Source organism: Podarcis bocagei (assembly GCF_964188305.1).
Source record: "Podarcis bocagei genome assembly, chromosome: 1".
NCBI classification, from domain to species: Eukaryota; Metazoa; Chordata; class Lepidosauria; order Squamata; family Lacertidae; genus Podarcis; species Podarcis bocagei.
This window is the reverse complement of record NC_138125.1, coordinates 133719468-133739799: the sequence shown is the minus strand read 5'-3', so window position 1 is coordinate 133739799 and position 20332 is coordinate 133719468. Positions and strand designations below refer to the sequence as shown.

The following is a 20332-nucleotide window of genomic DNA, read 5'->3' as shown; positions in this document are numbered from 1 at the left end:
ATGTGGGGTAGTCCGGCCACGATGGAGTGCTAAGTACATTTTACTGGTTGCAACTCCCATCCCATCAGTGGGGGTTAAGATGGCGAAGGGAGCCAAATTCAGAGCCAGTCTATGCACTGGGGGTTGTAGGAGAGGGGAGAGGTAAAGGTAATGGGACCCCTGACCATTAGGTGCAGTCGTGACCGACTCTGGGGTTGCGGCACTCAACTCGCTTTATTGGCTGATGGAGCCGGCGTACATCTTCCGGGTCATGTGGCCAGCATGACTAAGCCGCTTCTGGCGAACCAGAGCAGCGCACGGAAACGCCGTTTACCTTCCCGCAGGAGCGGTACCTATTTATCTACTTGCACTTTGACGTGCTTTTGAACTGCTAGGTTGGCAGGAGCAGGGACCAAGCAACGGGAGCTCACCCTGTTGCGGGGATTCGAACCGCTGACCAGCAAGCCCTAGGCTCTGTGGTTTAACCCACAGCGCCACCCGCATTAATTCAGAGGACTTCCAATTAGCCTGATTCACACTCACCTTCTCTGCATTCCTTTCTTTCTCCCCCAAATGAACTTTTGGTTCATTTTCTAGTGGAAACTTCCGTCTTGTTTCAAGAAAAGAAACATTAACAAAGGTGGCCATAAAACAACACTGGAGTAATAATGCTGCCTATCTCCTTAGGGAGGATGAACAAGTACAAACTGTCCGGCAAAGTGACAAATGATGTAAATATCTCCAGTTGATCTCCCTGCTGTGCCACCCAGGCAGCCCAGGAATGAAAAACACAAATGGCAGTTTAATCAGCAACCTCTTGTAGCCAAGTCACTGGCACTTCAAGGTCTGAATTCTCAGAGAGAGCAATGCAACCCTATGCCGAGGGGGAGGTGGAATCTGTGGGTCCTTCCTGGCTCAAGGATGACCTTTCTTCCTTCTATTCTACCGTTAAATGATTAAACCTTGCTGGAAAAGGATGCTCTTTCCCTTTCTCTTGCCTTCAGTGTGGGTAGAAGTCAGGGGAAGAGAAACATGACTGAATTATATTCAGGTCCGGGGAAAACATGTGCATAAGGTAAAGGTAAAGGGACCCCTGACCATTAGGTCCAGTCGTGACCGACTCTGGGGTTGCGGTGCTCATCTCGCTTTATTGGCCGAGGGAGCCGGCGTACAGTTTCTGGGTCATGTGGCCAGCATGACTAAGCCGCTTCTAGAGAACCAGAGCAGCGCACAGAAATGGTGTTTACCTTCCTGCCAGAGCAGTACCTATTTATCTACTTGCACTTTGATGTGCTTTCGAACTGCTAGGTTGGCAGGAGCAGGGACCGAGCAACGGGAGCTCACCCCATCACGGGGATTCGAACCACCGACCTTCTGATCGGCAAGTCCTAGGCTCTGTGGTTTGACCCACAGCGAATCATGACTGAACTATATTCAGGTCTGCGGAAAACATGTGCATATGTAGACTCAATTAGCTGGAACAATCAAGTTCCACTGGGGGCGGGGGCAGGGCGAGGTATTCTAGACCTGTACAAAGAATGGGATATTTTCATGTTTTGCGGGATCTCCGGACAGAATGGAAGCAAGGAGACTTAAATTCCTTACGGGGTGGGGCTACCCCTGGAAAAGAATCCATACTTTTTCTCACATAGTGGACCAGGGTTCAGTATTTGTGCAACGTTGTTTTCTGGGGAATGAAATCTACAAATAAAAATGCATTTCCAGGACATCACCTGGGTCATAGGCTAACGTTTTTATTTCATAAATGCACCCGTTTCCTTGATGTCGTTTCACCTTAACAGACTTTCCAAGCTACTTTCAGCTTCCTTGGGCCCTGGTACTGTGATCCTACCCTCCAAGACAACCATTTCAAAAGGGATGCGTCATCCTAGAATTTTGGTGGTACTGATCACACTACCACCCCGCCTTCCCCATCATTAAATCATGCTTCTGATGAATCAGCTGCAGCCAATGATGGACCCTAATATTCTGTGCCTGGCTGCTAAAGTTGCTTAGGGTGGTTTCAGGTGTGCCTGTGACTTCCTTTCTCTCTGTCCCTCTTCCTTTTCAGCATGCAGTCGGGTGCAAGTACATATACCGTATTTTTTGCTCTATAAGACTCACTTTTTCCCTCCTAAAAAGTAAGGGGAAATGTGTGTGCGTCTTATGGAGCGAATGCAGGCTGCGCAGCTATCCCAGAAGCCAGAACAGCAAGAGGGATTGCTGCTTTCACTGCACAGTGATCCCTCTTGCTGTTCTGGCTTCTGAGATTCAGAATATTTTTTTTCTTGTTTTCCTCCTCCAAAAACTAGGTGCATCTTGTGGTCTGGTGCGTTTTATAGAGCGAAAAATACGGTACATAGTCATCTCTTGTAACATATAAACGGACGCCACAGGGTATATAAATGTAGATATGGTACATGAGACCCCTAAGTGCCCTAATTCTTTTTCCTCTCATCATTTTCTATAGCGTGATAAGGCCAGTTTGGAGCCAACAGACTTTGTCACACTATCCTGCTGCTAAAAATAGTTGCCCATTTCCTTCCGACTTAACACCGCAGATTCCATCACCTTTAGGATACACGTACCAGGACCTGCCTTAAACCAACAGTCCGTCCTGCTTCGTGCTACAAACTCTGGGTGGCAGCAGCCGGCAAGGAGCTTCGGCTGCTCTGCCACTCAGAGTCCCTTTGGGAGAAGCCGCATGTCAGAATCAATGCTGAAAATGGCCAACCTATGTCACGTTCTCTCTCGTCCGCGACCCTCCCCGCTCCCCCATATCCTGATGATCAATATGTTAAGCATTTCCCTCCCCTGATCAGAAATAGCCAACTATGTGAGCAGGGAAATGCTCAGCAGAAGGGTCTCAAGTAGCAGGGCTAGGAAACATAACAGGTGAAGTGCTTTAACAAGCGGCCAGGGGAGATGGATTGCTGGCCTGGGCTCAGCTACAGCTCCTTGTGTAAGTTTCCTAAAGGTAACAGGCCCTTCTCTTACAGGCTGAAACCAAAGTAACAGAACAACAACAACAACAACGGGTTGATCTTTTAACATCCCTAGTGTTGAGTGGGAAAAATATTGGCAACTGTTTTAAGTACAGTGGTACCTTGGTTTAAGAACAGCTTAGTTTATGAACAACTTGGATTAAGAAGGCTGCAAACCCAGAAGGAGGTGTTTTGGTTTGTGAACTTTGCCTTGGAAGCAGAACATGTTCCGCTTCCTGTTGAGTGTGTTCCATGTGTAAATTGAGTCCCCTGCTTCTATGGGAAAGCATGCCTTGGTTTAAGAACGCTTTGGTTTAAGAACGGACTTCTGGAACGAATTAAGTTTGTAAACCAAGGTACCACTGTAGTTGGATAGGGGTGGGTTGTTGTTGTTTGTCTTGGTAATAAATAGTTCTGCCCTTAGGGCCACTTTATAACTTACACTTTATAGGGATACGCCTATTTAGGCGAACATGAAAACATGCAAAGACCAAAAAATGATAAACAGGTACAGTCGTACCTTGGATCCTGAACACCTTAGAACTTGGGACGTTTTGGCTCCCGGATGCCGCAAACCCGGAAGTGATTGTTCGGGTTCGCGAACTTTCTTTTGGAACCTGAACGTCCGACGGGGCTTTCGCAAGCTTCTGATTGGCTGCAGGAGCTTCCTGCAGCCAATCAGAAGCCGCGCTTTGGTTTCCGAACGTTTTGGAAGTCAAACGGACTTCTGGAACGGATTCCGTTCGATGTCCAAGGTACAGCTGTATTTGAAAACAACTGTAGATTTCTGTTGGGGGAATGCTTGGTGGAAAACCCAGTTTCGCTGTCAAAACTAAGCCACGTTGTTCTGTGGTTCCCCCAACCTTCTGGAGTACATTTGGGGACCACACAGGGGGAGGAGGGGGGAATCCCTTTCTCCTAGTGCCTATCCAAAAAGTTTGTTGAGCTGAAAATCCCTGGCTGCTGCTGCCTCAAATATCCCAGTGAATACCTGGTAGCTAGAGCTTCTTCCACTTGTTTCTACTGAGCAGTGCAGGTGGGATCCTGTTTCAACTAGGCTGGAAAGGACATGCAGTGAAGGTCTGGGAGGAGGGAACTCTTGAGGTGTGGGGAGGGACCACAGCTACCTTGTCTCCCGATTCCCTGGCAAACTTTCAAAGCGCAAGAGGAAATCTCTGGGCTGCAACCTGGCAGTCCTGCTTAGTCCCATCAAAAGGTTTACACGATCTTTCCTGACACAAAAATGGCCTGTGGAAGTCATCCCATGTCCTTCAGTTGCAACTTGCGAGGCACGGGGGGGGGGGGCATGCGAATCGCTCAAAGCTGTGCTGATGTGGAATACAGCTGTGCCTGGGCTTCTGTCAGGTTAGGGTGCCTCATATATGAAAACACAGCCGAGTGAAAGCGCATCCAAGCCATCTCATAAAATCCACCCCTCAGGCCATACAATCTCATATGTTCAACAAAATTACTTTTAGGCTGGTGTTTCTAAACTCGGCTTCCAGTAAACACAGGGCTTTGCTTTTGTTTTCATTTTCAAGGGTAACTAGCAATTTGCATTTGCCTTACTTTTTGTGAAGACGGTAAGGAACATTCAACGAAGCATTTAATTTATACAAGGCTGGGTGCCATTCAGAGTTCTCACTGTGGGGATAAATCTGTGTCTAGGGTGTACCAATTCAGGGTTCATCCACACTTCCACTTGACCCATGCTCTCTAGGTCTGAGCAATTTTCTGTTTGCCCAGCCACTATCCCCAGGAAACCCCACTCTTCAAGCACCAAATCAGAGCAAATATCAATCCACCAAAAACCCAATTGATGTTTGCTCCAAATCAGCAGTAAAGATTGGGTTTACCCAGGGGAAAGCCACAGGACAAGCCGAAGTCCGGATGAGCCCTCAGGCTGCATGACTGACTATTCCCCCATATGAAAAGAATCTCTGCACATAGGAAACTAGCACATCAGGGAGAAGGCTGGATTAGAACACTTCTACTATGCATCTAAAGTAAAGGTAAAGGGACCCCTGACCATTAGGTCCAGTCATGGCCGACTCTGGGGTTGCGGCGCTCATCTCGCTTTATTGGCCAAGGGAGCTAGCGTACAGCTTCCGGGTCATGTGGCCAGCAGGACTAAGCCGCTTCTGGCGAACCAGAGCAGTGCACAGAAACGCTGTTTACCTTCCTGCCGGAGAGGTACCTATTTATCTACTTGCACTTTGAGGTGCTTTCGAACTGCTAGGTTGGCAGAAGCAGGGACAGAGCAACGGGAGCTCACCCCATCGCGGGGTTTCGAACCGCTGACCTTCTGATCGGCAAGTCCTAGGCTCTGTGGTTTAACCCACAGTGCCAGCCGCATCTAGATGTCTGGTTTTGCTTGTCATGTAGAAGGATTCCCACCCCGCCACAGAAGAACATTTCTGCTTGTTAAACTTCACCTGAAAGGGTACAGCTGAGACACTAGTCAACCAGCAAGAGCTAGGCCAGAATCATAGCTGGGTATTTCTGCAATCATAGATTAAAATGCGGATCCCAAATTCTCCATCAGAACACGGCTGCCCTCCTGTCTTTTGAAAATGGGACAGAATTGGACCTCAGACCGCCATTTCTGTCTCCTCCAACTGGAGTGAGAAGGGAGCATGCCTAAAGTAATATCCTATGGTTTATTAATAGCTCTGAACAAATATGCCCAGGACTTGAGCAAGCAGTGCCCTCAAAGAGGTGCTCTGCTGAGAGCCCAGCATGCTTTGCTTCATCCTGAGCATACTTTGAATGAAGATGGAATCACTGGTGTGCTCACGGCCTGACTGCTGTACCAGGGAACCTCCGCTCTGACTTCTCGCATTAAAACCAAACAAAATGCCAGAACCTTTACAAATAAAATATTTGGCTTTTAAAAGCCGAGCTGCCATTCATATGTAGCAGGGCTGCAATTCACTCTCTGGTCCATCTCTGCCTCCTCCCACTCCCACTGATAAAGGGCAGTATATAAATTGGAATAATAATAGTAATATGCTAACGCAAAGGCAGTGGAAGGACAGAAAGAGATCCCTAGCCTAGCACAAGTACGGCAAGCATAGAAAGACCTGAGATAATAGATGGCGGACAAATACAGCGGGATTTGGCCAATCGTATTATGCAGATGATCACCTTGCCAACAAAGGTCCATATAGTTAAAGCTATGGTTTTCCCATTAGTGATGTATGGAAGTGAGAGCTGGACCATAAAGAAGGCTGATCGCCGAAGAATTGATGCTTTTGAATTATGGTGCTGGAGGAGAGAGTCCCATGGACTGCAAGAAGATCAAACTGATCCATTCTGAAGGAAATCAGCCCTGAGTGTTCACTGGAAGGACAGATCCTGAAGCTGAGGCTCCAATACTTTGGCCACCTCATGAGAAGAGAAGACTCCCTGGAAAAGACCCTGATGTTGGGAAAGATGGAGGGCACAAGGAGAAGGGGACGACAGAGGACGAGATGGCTGGACAGTGTTCTCGAAGCTACCAGCATGAGTTTGACCAAACTGTGGGAGGCAGTGGAAGACAGGAGTGCCTGGAGTGCTCTGGTCCATGGGGTCACGAAGAGTCGGACACGACTAAACGACTAAACAACAACAACAAATTATGCAGATGACGACTCCAGTTACTATATGAAAGCCGAGTTTAACGATCTGCCATTCATGAATGAAGGCTTAAGGGAATTCCTGTTTGCGCTACAGATTTGCTTGCAACGCCGTGTAACGTCTTTGCAATGTAAGAACAGAAGAAGATCCTGTTGGATCAGGCTAAGAGCCCATTAGTTCAGCATTCTGTTCTCACCGTGACCAACCAGAAGCCCATGGGAATCCCAAAAGCAGGGCCGGAGCACAATAGTGTCAGCATCACGTCAACAGTGGCAAAAACTTGGGGTTGAACTATTGGGTCTGCTTCCTATTAGGAAAATAATAAATGAGCCAGCAAAATCTATATACAAAAATAATCATGACTAGGTTGCTAAGGATCTTGAAGCATTAACTTCCAGATCAAAGCAGAGGTTTATGGATGTTTCTGCACCTTTCACCCTTGGCCATAGCAGATGCACTACCTCTCAGTGTTCAATGCCAGACGACTTTACAAACTACTTTTCAAAGAGAAACCACCTTCTCCCACCCACTGAGAAGGCATCTCTTCTGGAAGTCAAAGCCAGCCGCTTTGGCGATGCGTCAGCAACGGCTTGAGAGATTGCTCCAGGAAGAGCAGTCTATCCAATGATAAATAAAAAGGAGATGATTTAATAGAAGCAGAAAGCTCTTGGAGGCGGACGCTCCCTGCCTTTTTGCCGCGCCGGGGTTTTCACCATCCCACAGGTGAAAAGAGCGTTACACAATGAAACGAAATGAAAAATCTCTCGGGGTAGAAAGGAGCCGCCATGCTCCTTTCCCCACACCACAGCATCTCCACTGACTCAGAAACAAGTTTAATGAAGAGGACGGTCTCTCCGAATCCCTCTCTCCTCTTGTTTCCCTCTGAAGGTTTTATCAACTCCAGGCATCCCATTTTCTTTTCTCCAGGCCAGAATTAAGCTATTAAATGCACAATTTCACCCTGCTTCTCTCTTACTAAATGTCAGCCTTCAAACTCAGGGTGACAGTTGTTCCTGGGCTCCAGTCCCCTCCCCAACCCGCCCTCCCTGCTGTCCCTAAAAGCCCCACCGCAGCCCCTGCCTTGCCAATTTTTGGCTGGGATGCAAAACCTCTCTGTGCTAAATATTAATCATTGCCAGTTCATTGCACTTCTAATTCGCCGCTGATTTGGGGGTTAAGCCTCCCTGCGGTTGCTGTCCATTCCCCCAGCCCCACATCTTAAAGCTTCACTGCTCTTCCCTAGGCGCTGCAGAGGCACAGGGGTTTATCTGTAGCCACATTTATCCCTGTTACCACTTGGCCTCCATTTTATTACATCTGAGCGAAGCTGATGCGTTAAGACCACGATCTAAAGCTTTCAGGTGTCCTTTTAAAGTTGGTTTGTGAAAGGCTTTTGACCGGGCTGCAGGGGGCACACCTGGAAGATCCAGGGATCTGTTGCAACACCTCTGATCTAGGCAGACAAGAAGTGGGGGGCTGCCCTCGAGACTGACCCAGAAACTCCAGCGGGTGCAGAATGCCGCAGCGAGACTCCTTACGGGGTCCTCGCTGCGAGATCACATTCACCCGGTGCTATACTAGCTGCACTGGCTCCCAGTGGAGTACAGGATCAGGTTTAAGGTGCTGGTTTTAACCTTTAAAGCCCTATACGGCCTAGGACCCTTGTACCTACGGGACCGCCTCTCCTGGTATGTCCCACGGAGGACCTTACGGTCTTCAAACAAAAACATCTTGGAGGTCCCAGGCCACAGAGAGGTTAGGCTGGCCTCAACCAGAGCCAGGGCTTTTTCGCCTGTGGCTCCGATCTGGTGGAATGCTCTGTCACAAGAGACCAGGGCTCTGCGGGACTTGACATCTTTCCGCAGGGCCTGCAAGACAGAGCTGTTCCACCAGGCCTTTGGCTGAGGCACAGTCTGACCCCCTCCTTTGGCAATCTTCACAGAACTCTAGCCCAATGGTTGCCATCAATTTGATTTGAATTAATTTTATAATGAAATGATTTTAGAATGTTGTATTATTTTATTGTTGTTAGCCGCCCTGAGCCCGGCTTCAGCTGGGGAGGGCAGGATATAAATAAAATTTTTACTATTATTATTATTTCACCTCTCTAGTCTGTGTCAGATGGAGACAAAGGCAACTCCAGCGCAGGACAGCCCTCAGGCTGTACAGTCTGCCAACACTGACGCCTCTCACAGGGTGCCTTTGCCATTAACATCTGGGTGACAAGCAGAAATACTGTATCTGGAAGTAGATACACTGGGGAAGAAAAGCACCTGTTGAACTTCAGCCTGACACACTGCAGTTAAGAGCCGCACTTTTTTGAAAAACAAAACTAAAAAATGTGCATCAAGGTTCACATACTGAGCAGCAAAGGATATTGACCCAGGTGAAAGAAAGGGCACCTGAATTTCTTCCAGTTCCCCCTGGGAGCCAAAATGCAGAGTTTGCACTAAAGAGAAGCACAACTTATTCATCAATTAAGTCCACCTATTTGCATTTCATTTTGGGGCACCTACAACTGACGTGAAAACCTGGAACAGGTTTTCGGTTGGGAAAATCTTCCGCGAGCTTTCGGACAACTTAGACGGATTCAATAAAAGTGGGAGGAAACCTATTCTGTGTTTTATGGGGCCAATAACTGCCACGCTACTTTTAGCCCCCTTGTCTGCAGACCGTATCTAGTCTAGTGCCACCTGCTGGTGTTAAGGGATAATGCAAATGTAAACATCTTGCATAGCAGCAGGTCTTGTGTTAGTTTTTCTGTTTCTGTCTTTCGCACACACACATTAATTTTTTAAAAACTAAAATAAATAAAAAATCATGCAGCAAGAAAGAAACTGCTAAAAGAAATGCAGTTTTACCTGAAATTTCAAATGTGTGTTCTCCGGGGAATGCTGCGATGGGTTCTGTAAAGAAACAGGAGAGTTGAACTTTAGTCTGATCTCCAAGACAACAGATGAGAGATTCCCCAAAACGGCCTTAGCGACATGTGATCCTTGCAACAATGCAGAGAGCTCAGACCTACAAGAGCCTCTTTGTGTGGCTTCCCCCAAATTGCCGTTTTAACTGATTACCCCCCCCCCCGAACTTAAGAACTCTGCTGGAAGTCATATCTCTAACAAAGCAACCCTATGTGTGTTGACTTGGAAGTAAGTCACACTGGGTGCAATGGGCCTTACCCCCTAATAGTAAGTGTCTTTAGGATTACAGCCTGACTTAACATTTTCCTTCTAGAGCAGGGGTAGGCAACCTAAGGCCTGGGGGCCAGATACGGCCCAATCGCCTTCTCAATCTGGGCCGCAGATGGTCCGGGAATTAGCATGTTTTTACATGAGTAGAATGTGTGCTTTTATTTAAAATGCATCTCTGGGTTATTTGTGGGGCATAGGAATTCGTTCATTTCCCCCCCTCCAAAATATAGTCTGGCCCCCCACAAGGTCTGGACTGGCCCATGGCTGAAAAAGGTTGCTGACCCCTGATCTAGAGACATCACGAGATCAAAGTGTCCAAGCATTCATTCCCTACGCACAACAGAGAAGACATATCCCCTTCTGGAGTCAAGCTGAGACATGTTTGGAAAGAGAATTTTTATGTATAACATTAGCAGCTTCCGCAGATACATGAGCCCGTAGGTGGCATGAATTCTCCCCTCCTCTTGCCCTGAATTTCACATGGTCTGTGGTGCCTGATGCTACATGTTTCATAGTCAAACAGGAGAGTGTTCATCCCAGTGTCCGACTAAGTGCCAAGCAACAATGCTATGTTACTCATGCTTTTAAGAAAGTATGCTTGCTGGCCAATTTCATTTTAGAGAAAAAAATCAGGTACACAGCTCTGGTCTGCAATGTACGTCCGCTGCTGAAAACCCTCTCCTACCGCCACACTGCTTTGATCCTGCAGATGCTGTTGGCTGCAAATAACAGGCCTAGGGACAAAAAGGAGCAGCGTTTTTCAGCAGGAAATTGGCTCAGGAGTGTGTTCCAGAACATGATTCCGCAGCTGCTTTTTTTCCCTCCCAAGATTAAGCTGGCCAGTTTAAACGTGCTTTTTTCAAAAGTGTGAATAGCATACCATGCTATCCGACCACAAGATTGGCTGGTTTGGGATGCATCAGACCAGTGGAAGGGGAACTGAGCTCAAAGGTACACAGTCTTCCAAATGGGAGGATATCAAGCCCCAGTATACCTGAGGGAGCGTCTCCACCCCCATTGTTCAGCCCGGACACTGAGATCCAGCGCTGAGGGCCTTCTGGCGGTTCCCTCACTGCGAGAAGTGAGGTAACAGGGAACCAGGCAGAGGGCCTTCTCGGTGGTGGCACCCTCCCTGTGGAACGCCCTCCCATCAGATGTCAAGGAAATAAACAACTATCTGACTTCCAGAAGACATCTGAAGGCAGCCCTGTTTAGGGAAGTTTTTAATGTTTGAAGTTTTATTCTGTTTTATGTTCTGTTGAAGGCTGAAATGATTTATTATTATTATTATTATTATTATTATTATTATTATTATTATTAATCACCATCATCATCATTATTATTATCATCATCATCATTATCATCACCCTTAAAATGGGTATATATATATATATATCTATTTGAAGACATTATGACTCACTCTTAAACTGCCTCAAGTATTTACCTCTGATATTGTATTACAAGGGTTATGGTGGGTGATTCCTCCCCATCCCCGGTCAGGTCTTCTTTGCTTTTAAAAGCTTTGTTGCAAGCAGAAATTAATGCGATAAAGCTGTTCCTTAGCCCAGGGCAGCAATGGCAGCAAAAGCTTTCCCTGCTGAATTTTGCAGGCAGCCTACAACTCTTAAAGGCCAGAAAGATGTTGGCAACCATTTGCTGCAGTGCCACTTTACCAGGCTGTTCAAAAGGAACCACGTGATCCGAACATCTCCGGCATCCCAGAAGGAGAAAACCTACTCAGGACCTCTTCAGGTCTCCTGGCAAGAGTCAACACTTTACTGCCTTTGCCTTACCAAAATAAAGAAACTTTGCAGTTTTGGAAATGGGTAAAGGGACTTAAGTTTCCTCCACCTAAACTAGGGATGGGGAAGCTGCGGCCATCCAGGTGTTGATGAACTACAACTTCCACCATCTCTGACCACTGGCCATGTGGCGGGGACTGATGGGAGTTGGGAGGCTCCCCAATCCACACCTCCTCTTGGGCTACCTTTTCTGCCTCCTCGCTAGGCACCCAAAGCCCTGGCACAAGCCAGGTGCCCACTGAAACAGAGATGGATAATTTTTTGTGTTTCTTATTTTATCTCCTGCTTGGACTACCGCAATGCGCTCTACGTGGGGCTACCTTTGAAGGTGACTCAGAAACTACAACTAATCCAGAATGCGGCAGCCAGACTGGGGACTGGGAGCGGCCACCGAGACCATATAACACCGGTCTTGAAAGATGTACATTGGCTGCCAGTACGTTTCCGAGCACAATTCAAAGTGTTGGTGCTGACCTTTAAAGCCCTAAATGGCCTCGGCCCAGTATACTTGAAGGAGCGTCTCCACCCCCATCATTCTGCCTGGATGCTGAGGTCCAGCACCGAGGGCCTTCTGGCGGTTCCCTCACTGCGAGAAGCAAAGCTACAGGGAACCAGGCAGAGGGCCTTCTTGGTAGTGGCGCCCGCCCTGTGGAACGTCCTCCCACCAGATGTCAAAGAGATAAACAACTACCTGACAGTTAGAAGACATCTGAAGGCAGCCCTATTCAGGGAAGTTTTGAATGTGTGACATTTTAATGTATTTTTAATCTTTGTTGGAAGCCGCCCAGAGTGGCTGGGGAGACCCAGCCAGATGGGCGGGGTACAAATAATAAATTATTATTATTATTATTATTATTATTATTATTATTATTATTATTATTATTATTATTAAAATAAAAAAATTCCTTCCAGTAGCACCTTAAAGACCAACTAAGTTAGTTCTTGGTATGAGCTTTCGTGTGCATGCACACTTCTTCAGATACACTGAAACAGAAGTTGCCAGATCCTTCTATATAGTGAGAAGGTGGGGAGGGGTGTTACTCAGAAGGGTGGTGGGAATGTGAGATAGGCAGATAGCTGAGAGAGCCTGCTATCTGCCTATCTCCCATTCCCACCACCCTTCTGAGTAACACCCCTCCCCACCTTCTCACTATATAGAAGGATCTGGCAACTTCTGTTTCAGTGTATCTGAAGAAGTGTGCATGCACACGAAAGCTCATACCAAGAACTAACTTAGTTGGTCTTTAAGGTGCTACTGGAAGGAATTTTTTTATTTTGACTATGGCAGACCAACACGGCTACCTATCTATTATTATTATTATTATTATTATTATTATTATTATTATTATTATTATTATTATTATTATTATTATTATTTCCTGCTTGGCAGGGGGTTGGACTCGATGGCCCTTGTGGTCTCTTCCAACTCTATGATTCTATGATTCTATTATTATTATGCAGTAACAAGCTGCTAGAAAGGAACTGGCCAGAGAAGCAACACTCAGAAAAGCAGCGCTCTGCGATTCCGTGATTATTTTCTTTCTGCATTCTACCTGGGAACGCAGTCTCTTGGCTCCAGTGCAGTTTCAATGGAGTGCTCTGAAACAGTCACCCTTCCACAGAATGCAAGTGACAGGTTTGTCAAAAGAACAAAATAATAATAATAATGTGAGTTATTAGATCCTTTTCTCAACTTGAAAAGGAATTTGATTACTTCTCTGGGTGACAATTTTGAAGCAGTCGCGTGCCACTCCAGTTGCTTCCCTTTTTGTAGTCCTGAGAGTGGGGGGAGATGAGCAGAATGGCTCTGCCTTTGGTATTACTTCATATCCTGAATGATTCATCAGAAGAACAAGCTTCGCAGTCAAACACTTGAGCTCAGTTCCCCCCCACCCACCCAAGAAGCTGCTCTCAAAATCCTACTTTGGAGACAAGCATCCCTGTGGGGCAAACAGGAGCTACAGGGAGGTGGGTGCAGTTTAAATCAGGAAGACAACATGATGCAGAGGATTAAATTATTGCTCCTCAGCTGCTGCAACCCCAATCTGAAACCTCTCTGGCTGCTTTTGCATTTTAAAAAAGCTGCACTTCACAGATTTCCCGCCGCATCTTGTTTGATCCTCAGACAGTTTCGCATTTTACACAGCAGACAAAATTTGCAACTCGTATACCAGTGCAACCTCAGTTTTTTTTTTCTATGGGATGGATGACCTATCATGAAATAGCCATTGTGTGTTCGGTGGAATCCTAACACAATTAATTTTCCAGGCAAGTGTACAGAGATTTTTAAGAACACATGTCTGTGGTTTACTGTATTTGGTCTATAAAGTATGGAACTGCACTAAAGAATTTTGTTTCTTGTTTAATTTCCAACAGTGAGCACGTATACGGGCCAAGCTTGCCTGGAAACCGAATGCTCTTTCTTTTTTTAAAATAAACCAAGTACCGTATTTTTCGCTCTATAAGACGCACCAGACCACAGGACACACCTAGTTTTTGGAGGAGGAAAACAAGAAAAAAAATATTCTGAATCTCAGAAGCCAGAACAGCAAGAGGGATCGCTGCACAGTGAAAGCAGCAATCCCTCTTGCTGTTCTGGCTTCTGGGATAGCTGCGCAGCCTGCATTCGCTCCATAAGACGCACACACATTCCCCCTTACTTTTTAGGAGGGAAAAAGTTGAGTCATAGAGCAAAAAATACGGTATACTTGCTTTCCCTTCCACAAATGGCTTACAAATGTAGAAGCAAGCAAAAAAATCAGCAACGGTCCAATGATTAAATGCAAGCCCAGAGATTAAAGAATAGCCTCAGAAGTATGTTGCTTCGTCTTTGTGAAATAAGACAGGCTCTTTGTGTTATTTACTTATGGGTAGAGCTGAAATCACCCATGTTACATGCCCTTACTCTGAACACAGGGGGATTCAGACTTGTGGCAAAGAAACAGAACTGAGTCAACTCTTCTAATAACCAAGTAGCAAGACTATGAGCAGCCAGCCGCAGGCAAGAATATGTAAAGCTCTTTAATCAACTCCAGAATTCTAATTCAAGGTATTTTATTAAATGATTCAAGATAAAGGTGTAAGAGATATCAGAAACTGCACAAAAGAAAATAAGCAGTAATTTTCCAACTAATTTTCCCTCTAATACAGTCCCTACATTAGTGCACTGATGTTATGTGCAGTCAGGTGGAGCTGAATTGAGCAAGCTGAGTTCTCTTGGGCAGCAGAGACACCCTCAAACCAACCCGGATTTCATGTTGTGTGCCAGAAAAGGGATGATTCCTGGGTCAACCACCTAGTCCAAAGCGGGCATGGAATGCTACCATGTAGACTGGAAGCCATGGAGATGGGTGCTTAGCACCAGCCCTTCACAGAAATGAGGGAAGGAGGGATGTAAATTGGGGAAGAACTCCTTTTGGGTTCTTGCTAGATGGGTTTAACAAAATGGGAAAACATCCCATTCATGTAAAATGCAGGGCCATTGCTTCTGGCCTACAACTCCCATGATCCCTAGCTAACAGGACCAGTGGCCAGGGATGATGGGAATTGTAGTCTCAAAACATCTGGAGGGCTGAGTTTGCCTATGCCTGGCCTATAAGCACCCAAATTATTGTTATTGAGAACCAGGCGGAGGGCCTTCTCGGTAGCGGTGGAATGCCCTCCCATCAGATGTTAAGGAGATGAGTATAGAATCATAGAATCATAGAATCATAGAATCATAGAGTTGGAATAGACCACAAGGGCCATCGAGTCCAACCCCCTGCCAAGCAGGAAACACCATCAGAGCACTCCTGACATATGGTTGTCAAGCCTCTGCTTAAAGACCTCCAAAGTAGGAGACTCCACCACACTCCTTGGCAGCAAATTCCACTGTCGAACAGCTCTCACTGTCAGGAAGTTCTTCCTAATGTTTAGGTGGAATCTTCTTTCTTGTAGTTTGGATCCATTGCTCCGTGTCTGCTTCTCTGGAGCAGCAGAAAACAACCTTTCTCCCTCCTCTATATGACATCCTTTTATATATTTGAACATGGCTATCATATCACCCCTTAACCTCCTCTTCTCCAGGCTAAACATGCCCAGCTCCCTTAGCCGTTCCTCATAAGGCATCGTTTCCAGGCCTTTGACCATTTTGGTTGCCCTCCTCTGGACACGTTCCAGTTTGTCAGTGTCCTTCTTGAACTGTGGTGCCCAGAACTGGACACAGTACTCCAGGTGAGGTCTGACCAGAGCAGAATACAGTGGCACTATTACTTCCCTTGATCTAGATGCTATACTCCTATTGATGAGGCCCAGAATTGCATTGGCTTTTTTAGCTGCCGCGTCACACTGTTGGCTCATGTCAAGTTTGTGGTCAACCAAGACTCCTAGATCCTTTTCACATGTACTGCTCTCAAGCCAGGTGTCCCCCATCTTGTATTTGTGCCTCTCATTTTTTTTGCCCAAGTGCAATACTTTACATTTCTCCCTGTTAAAATTCATCTTGTTTGTCTTTGCCCAGTAATTATATAACACTTAGGAAACATCCTGTATAGGGAAGGTTTTTATGGTTTAACCTTTTACTATGTTTTTATATATGCCGGAAGCTGCCCAGAATCTCTGGGGCAAACCAGTCAGATGGGTGGGGTACAAATAAACCATCATCATCACCCTATGTTTTGATTGGTAGAAGATGAGTTTTCTTAAAGAAACAGAGTTTTGGACCTTTGGCTTTCATCACATATGGCAACCAGTTGCAATTATTTGGTGAAGAAAAGGTATTGATCATGTGCTCCACAACGTTCATAGTTAGTTCTTGGGAAATTATGGAAGCAGATCCCAAGGTGAAGCCTTGAAGAGCTGTGGTTCATAGCAACACGGGGAGCTGTCCTCTAGCAGATCAGACTATTTGTCCATCTAGCCTAGTACTGTCTACTCTGACTGGCAGCATCAGCAAGGGTCTTGCCCAGCACTCCCTATGTAATCCTTCTAACGGGAGATGCCAGGAACTGAACCCGGGACTTTGTGAAACATATGCTCTGCTACCAAGTTATTTCAGGAATAATAATAGCGTCTCTCTCCATTAGAAATGTATGTGTGTGTTTGTGTAACTGCTTTTCTACCAAATATGACACCCCTAATAATATATGTTGGACGCGGGTGGCACTGTGGGTTAAACCACAGAGCCTAGGACTTGCCAATCAGAAGGTCGGCGGTTCGAATCCCCGCGACGGGGTGAGCTCCCGTTGCTCAGTCCCTGCTCCTGCCAACCTAGCAGTTCGAAAGCACATCGAAGTGCAAGTAGATAAATAGGGACCGCTCCGGCGGGAAGGTAAATGGCGTTTCCGTGCGCTGCTTTGGTTCGCCAGAAGTGGCTTAGTCATGCTGGCCACATGACCCGGAAGCTGTACGCCGGCTCCCTCGGCCAATAAAGCGAGATGAGCGCCACAACCCCAGAGTCATCAGCAACTGGACCTAATGGTCAGGGGTCCCTTTACCTTTTTAATAATATATGCACTGGGTATTTGTTTTGTACATTTCAGATTTTCTCCTTTGAAAATACTGTAAAATTGTGGGGTGATCTTATTCATCGTGTTGTGGTGGGGCACCGGAGAGATTAAAACTATTTGTCAAATGCAGACACATAATATTTTAACATATGGAGCATTTAACAAATTAAAGATCCACAGTAGCCAGCGGAGTTCAAAGAGTCAAAATCTAAAAACTAGCCTGGCAGCCGCTTTTCCTAGATGAGCAAAGGTTGAGTTACTGTGATGGAATTATCTTGCTTCGCTTTGGAAATGTGCTGGAAGCAAGGGCCCATTTGAATAGTTTATAACTTCCACTGGAGAGGAACTCCGCTGCCTTTCAGACAGGCTCATTGACTTGCTAACATTCTGCAGGTCTTGGGCGTGAAGCAATTCCTCTGAGGTCAGTGGGAAGAATGCCACCGCTTATGGTAATTAGACAGGTACAAAGTATAGCAATGGCAATTCTCCTAGACTTAAAAGAGGAGCCAACCTCCTTCCATGGACTCCTGGAAGCAGCAGAGAAAGGACTGCTGCTGCAATGTTAAAATCCATAGTAATGGGTATCGTGGTGGTTGAATTGGTTAACTGAGGCCGGTGTGTTGCAGTGAACAGAACACCAGACTTTGCTCAGAGATACCCAGGTCAAAATCTTCCCTCATTGCTGAGGTTGCTGAATGGCAAATGAAGATGATGGATTATATGGAATTGGCAGAAATGACTGGCAGAATCCGAGACCAGGGAGAAGAAATGGTGGAAGAAGACTGGAAGAAATTTAAAGACTATCTGCAGAAATACTGTAAAATTAATGAATGTTAAAATGATGTTGGACTGAAAAGAAGTGGTTTTGGTATTAAGGCTAATAAGAATATGTAAATATAGATAGTTATATGGATGAAAATTTATAGTTATAATAGGTTAAGAATATAGAGTAAAGATAAATGAAAGAGGGTAAGGATTTGCTGAAAGGATTTAATAAACGGGAATACGAAAAGGGGAGGTGTGAGGAGGTCAAGGAAATAAGCAAATGAGCCTAAAGATATTGAAAAAGAGATTATTTTTTTCTCCCCCCCTTTTTTTCTTTTTTTCCTTCTTTTCCTACTTTTTTAATGTCTGGGGTTTTTTGCATTTTTTATCATACTGTTTTTCTTTTCTGTAAAATCTCAATAAACATTTTATATATAAAAAACACAAAATCCTCCCTCATTGCTGGCCTTCCCTGGTGGACCTGGTCTAGCCTTCACCACAGGGCTGTTGTGAGGATATTTTTTGCTCTATAAGACTCACTTTTCCCCTCCTAAAAAGTAAGAGGAAATGTGTGTGCGTCTTATGGAGCGAATGCAGGCTGCACAGCTATCCCAGAAGCCAGAACAGTAAGAGGGATCACTGCTTTCGCTGCGCAGCAATACCTCTTGCTGTTCTGGCTTCTGGGATTCAGAATATTTTTTTTCTTGTTTTCCTTCTCCAAAAACTAGGTGCGTCTTATGGTCTGTTGCGTCTTATAGAGCGAAAAATACTGTAATTGGCACAATCACAAGCATATCACCCTAAGCTGCTTGCAGGAAGTGAAGGAACACAAAAGTAATATTTAAATCAAAAGCTACGGCCACTGATCATCTCCATATACACAAGGAACTGCAGAAGAACAAGGCAGGCTGACGGCAAAGGAGAAGGAACGTTCTCGCGACAACATTTTAATTCATTTGTGAGGTATTCAATTTCAAATAAAATCACTGCTTGATGCTTGCAATAAAAGTTTCCAGTCTGGCTGCTGTCCCAGCTCGGAGACTGATAAATTCCAGTCCAGTGCAGGAAACTGTTTTGCTATTATTAATAATGCTCAAAGACGTCCTCACTGATTATTCCTATTAATTAAAGGCTGGCGGTGATTTGATCAGCCTTTCTGAGCATGTAATGCTAACTGACAGCTGTTTCCCTCTCTCAAGAGCTTTTCCTTTCGTATGTTTTTCCTTGGTGTCCCCCTACCTATTCCTCTGGCCATCGCCTGCCGTCACAGAGACTCACGATGTTCTCTCAATGAGTTGATAGCAAAACCATCAATATCTGCTCCTTGGGCACTCCTTCTCCGTGACTTCCTTCGGGAAGGAATGAATAAGCTAAGCAAATTCCTGAAACTTACCACAATGCAGGCCAGGGGTTCTGTCTGCTTAGCAACTTCAAAAAGCGACTGCCAACAAGGAAGGCTGCTTTGTGGTCTATTCGCCGCTGCCGCCCTACAATGCTTCCCACATATTTGCTGTTTGCTACGGGAAAAACTATTCCCATTTACCCTATTTTTTGCTCTATAAGACTCACTTTTTCCCTCCTAAAAAGTAAGGGGAAATGTGTGTGCATCTTATGGAGCGAATGCAGGCTGCGCAGCTATCCCAGAAGCCAGAACAGCAAGAGGGATTGCTGCTTTCACTGTACAGTGATCCCTCTTGCTCTTCTGGCTTCTGGGATTCAGAATATTCTTTTTCTTGTTTTCCTTCTCCAAAAACTAGGTGCGTCTTATGGTCTGCTGCATCTTATAGAGCGAAAAATACGGTACTCTATCCCACAGCTGCCTTCTACTTACTGATGCCATGGAAGCCAGTGATATGTATCTTGCACGCAAAGTGGGCTTCTGCGTTTGAACCCAGGACCAAAGAGATATTGGGGGGGGGGATAGATAAGGTGTGCCACTGCTACTTCTGCCCATCCTGGTTTGCCTTCTGGTTTTCTGTTTATGGGCTGCATGCATCAGACCGCCAGGGGGGTGGGGACTGCATGAGACTGAACACCATATGTAAATAAGAAGAGAAGTCAAAAGCCCCCCTACATACAGACAAGGCTTATATGTGCAACTTTCATTGCCACTAGCCTCATGTGGAATGTTCAGCCATGAAATCTCCTCACCAACAGTGGTTCCTACCCCCAATGTGCCATTTGTGTGAATGAACAGTTTTTGCACAGGTAGTGGCAATGTTGGTCGGAACCCAGACTCCTGTTTTTGCACTCCGGAAGCCAGGATTGCCAGTTTTGGTTGAGAGAGTGAATTGTGGATTATCCCTATAGTGGCCTGCAATGGTATTTACTGGGGGAGAGGAATAGGAACAGCTAACTGCTTCTTTGTGTGAACCGGCTGCTCACAGGAAAACCACTTGGAATTTCTTTGTTAAAAGAAATTTTGCAACTCAGTAAAAAAAAAATTTTTTTAATTGGCACCCAAAAAAAGCAAGCATTTGCATCAGCATTGTGGCTGTTATTCGAAG

The 20332-nt window shown here is 45.7% G+C and overlaps 1 protein-coding gene across 2 annotated transcripts in view; it reads right to left on the bottom strand.

Moving 5' to 3' along the window:
- Positions 1-20332, bottom strand: part of NRP2 (neuropilin 2) — a 259454-nt gene that overhangs the window by 47753 nt on the left and 191369 nt on the right. For both annotated transcript variants that reach the window (XM_081208808.1, XM_081208809.1), the window contains exon 15: positions 9443-9487. In XM_081208808.1, coding sequence (XP_081064934.1) covers positions 9443-9487 — 45 coding nt within the window. The remainder of the gene's footprint in view (positions 1-9442; positions 9488-20332) is intronic.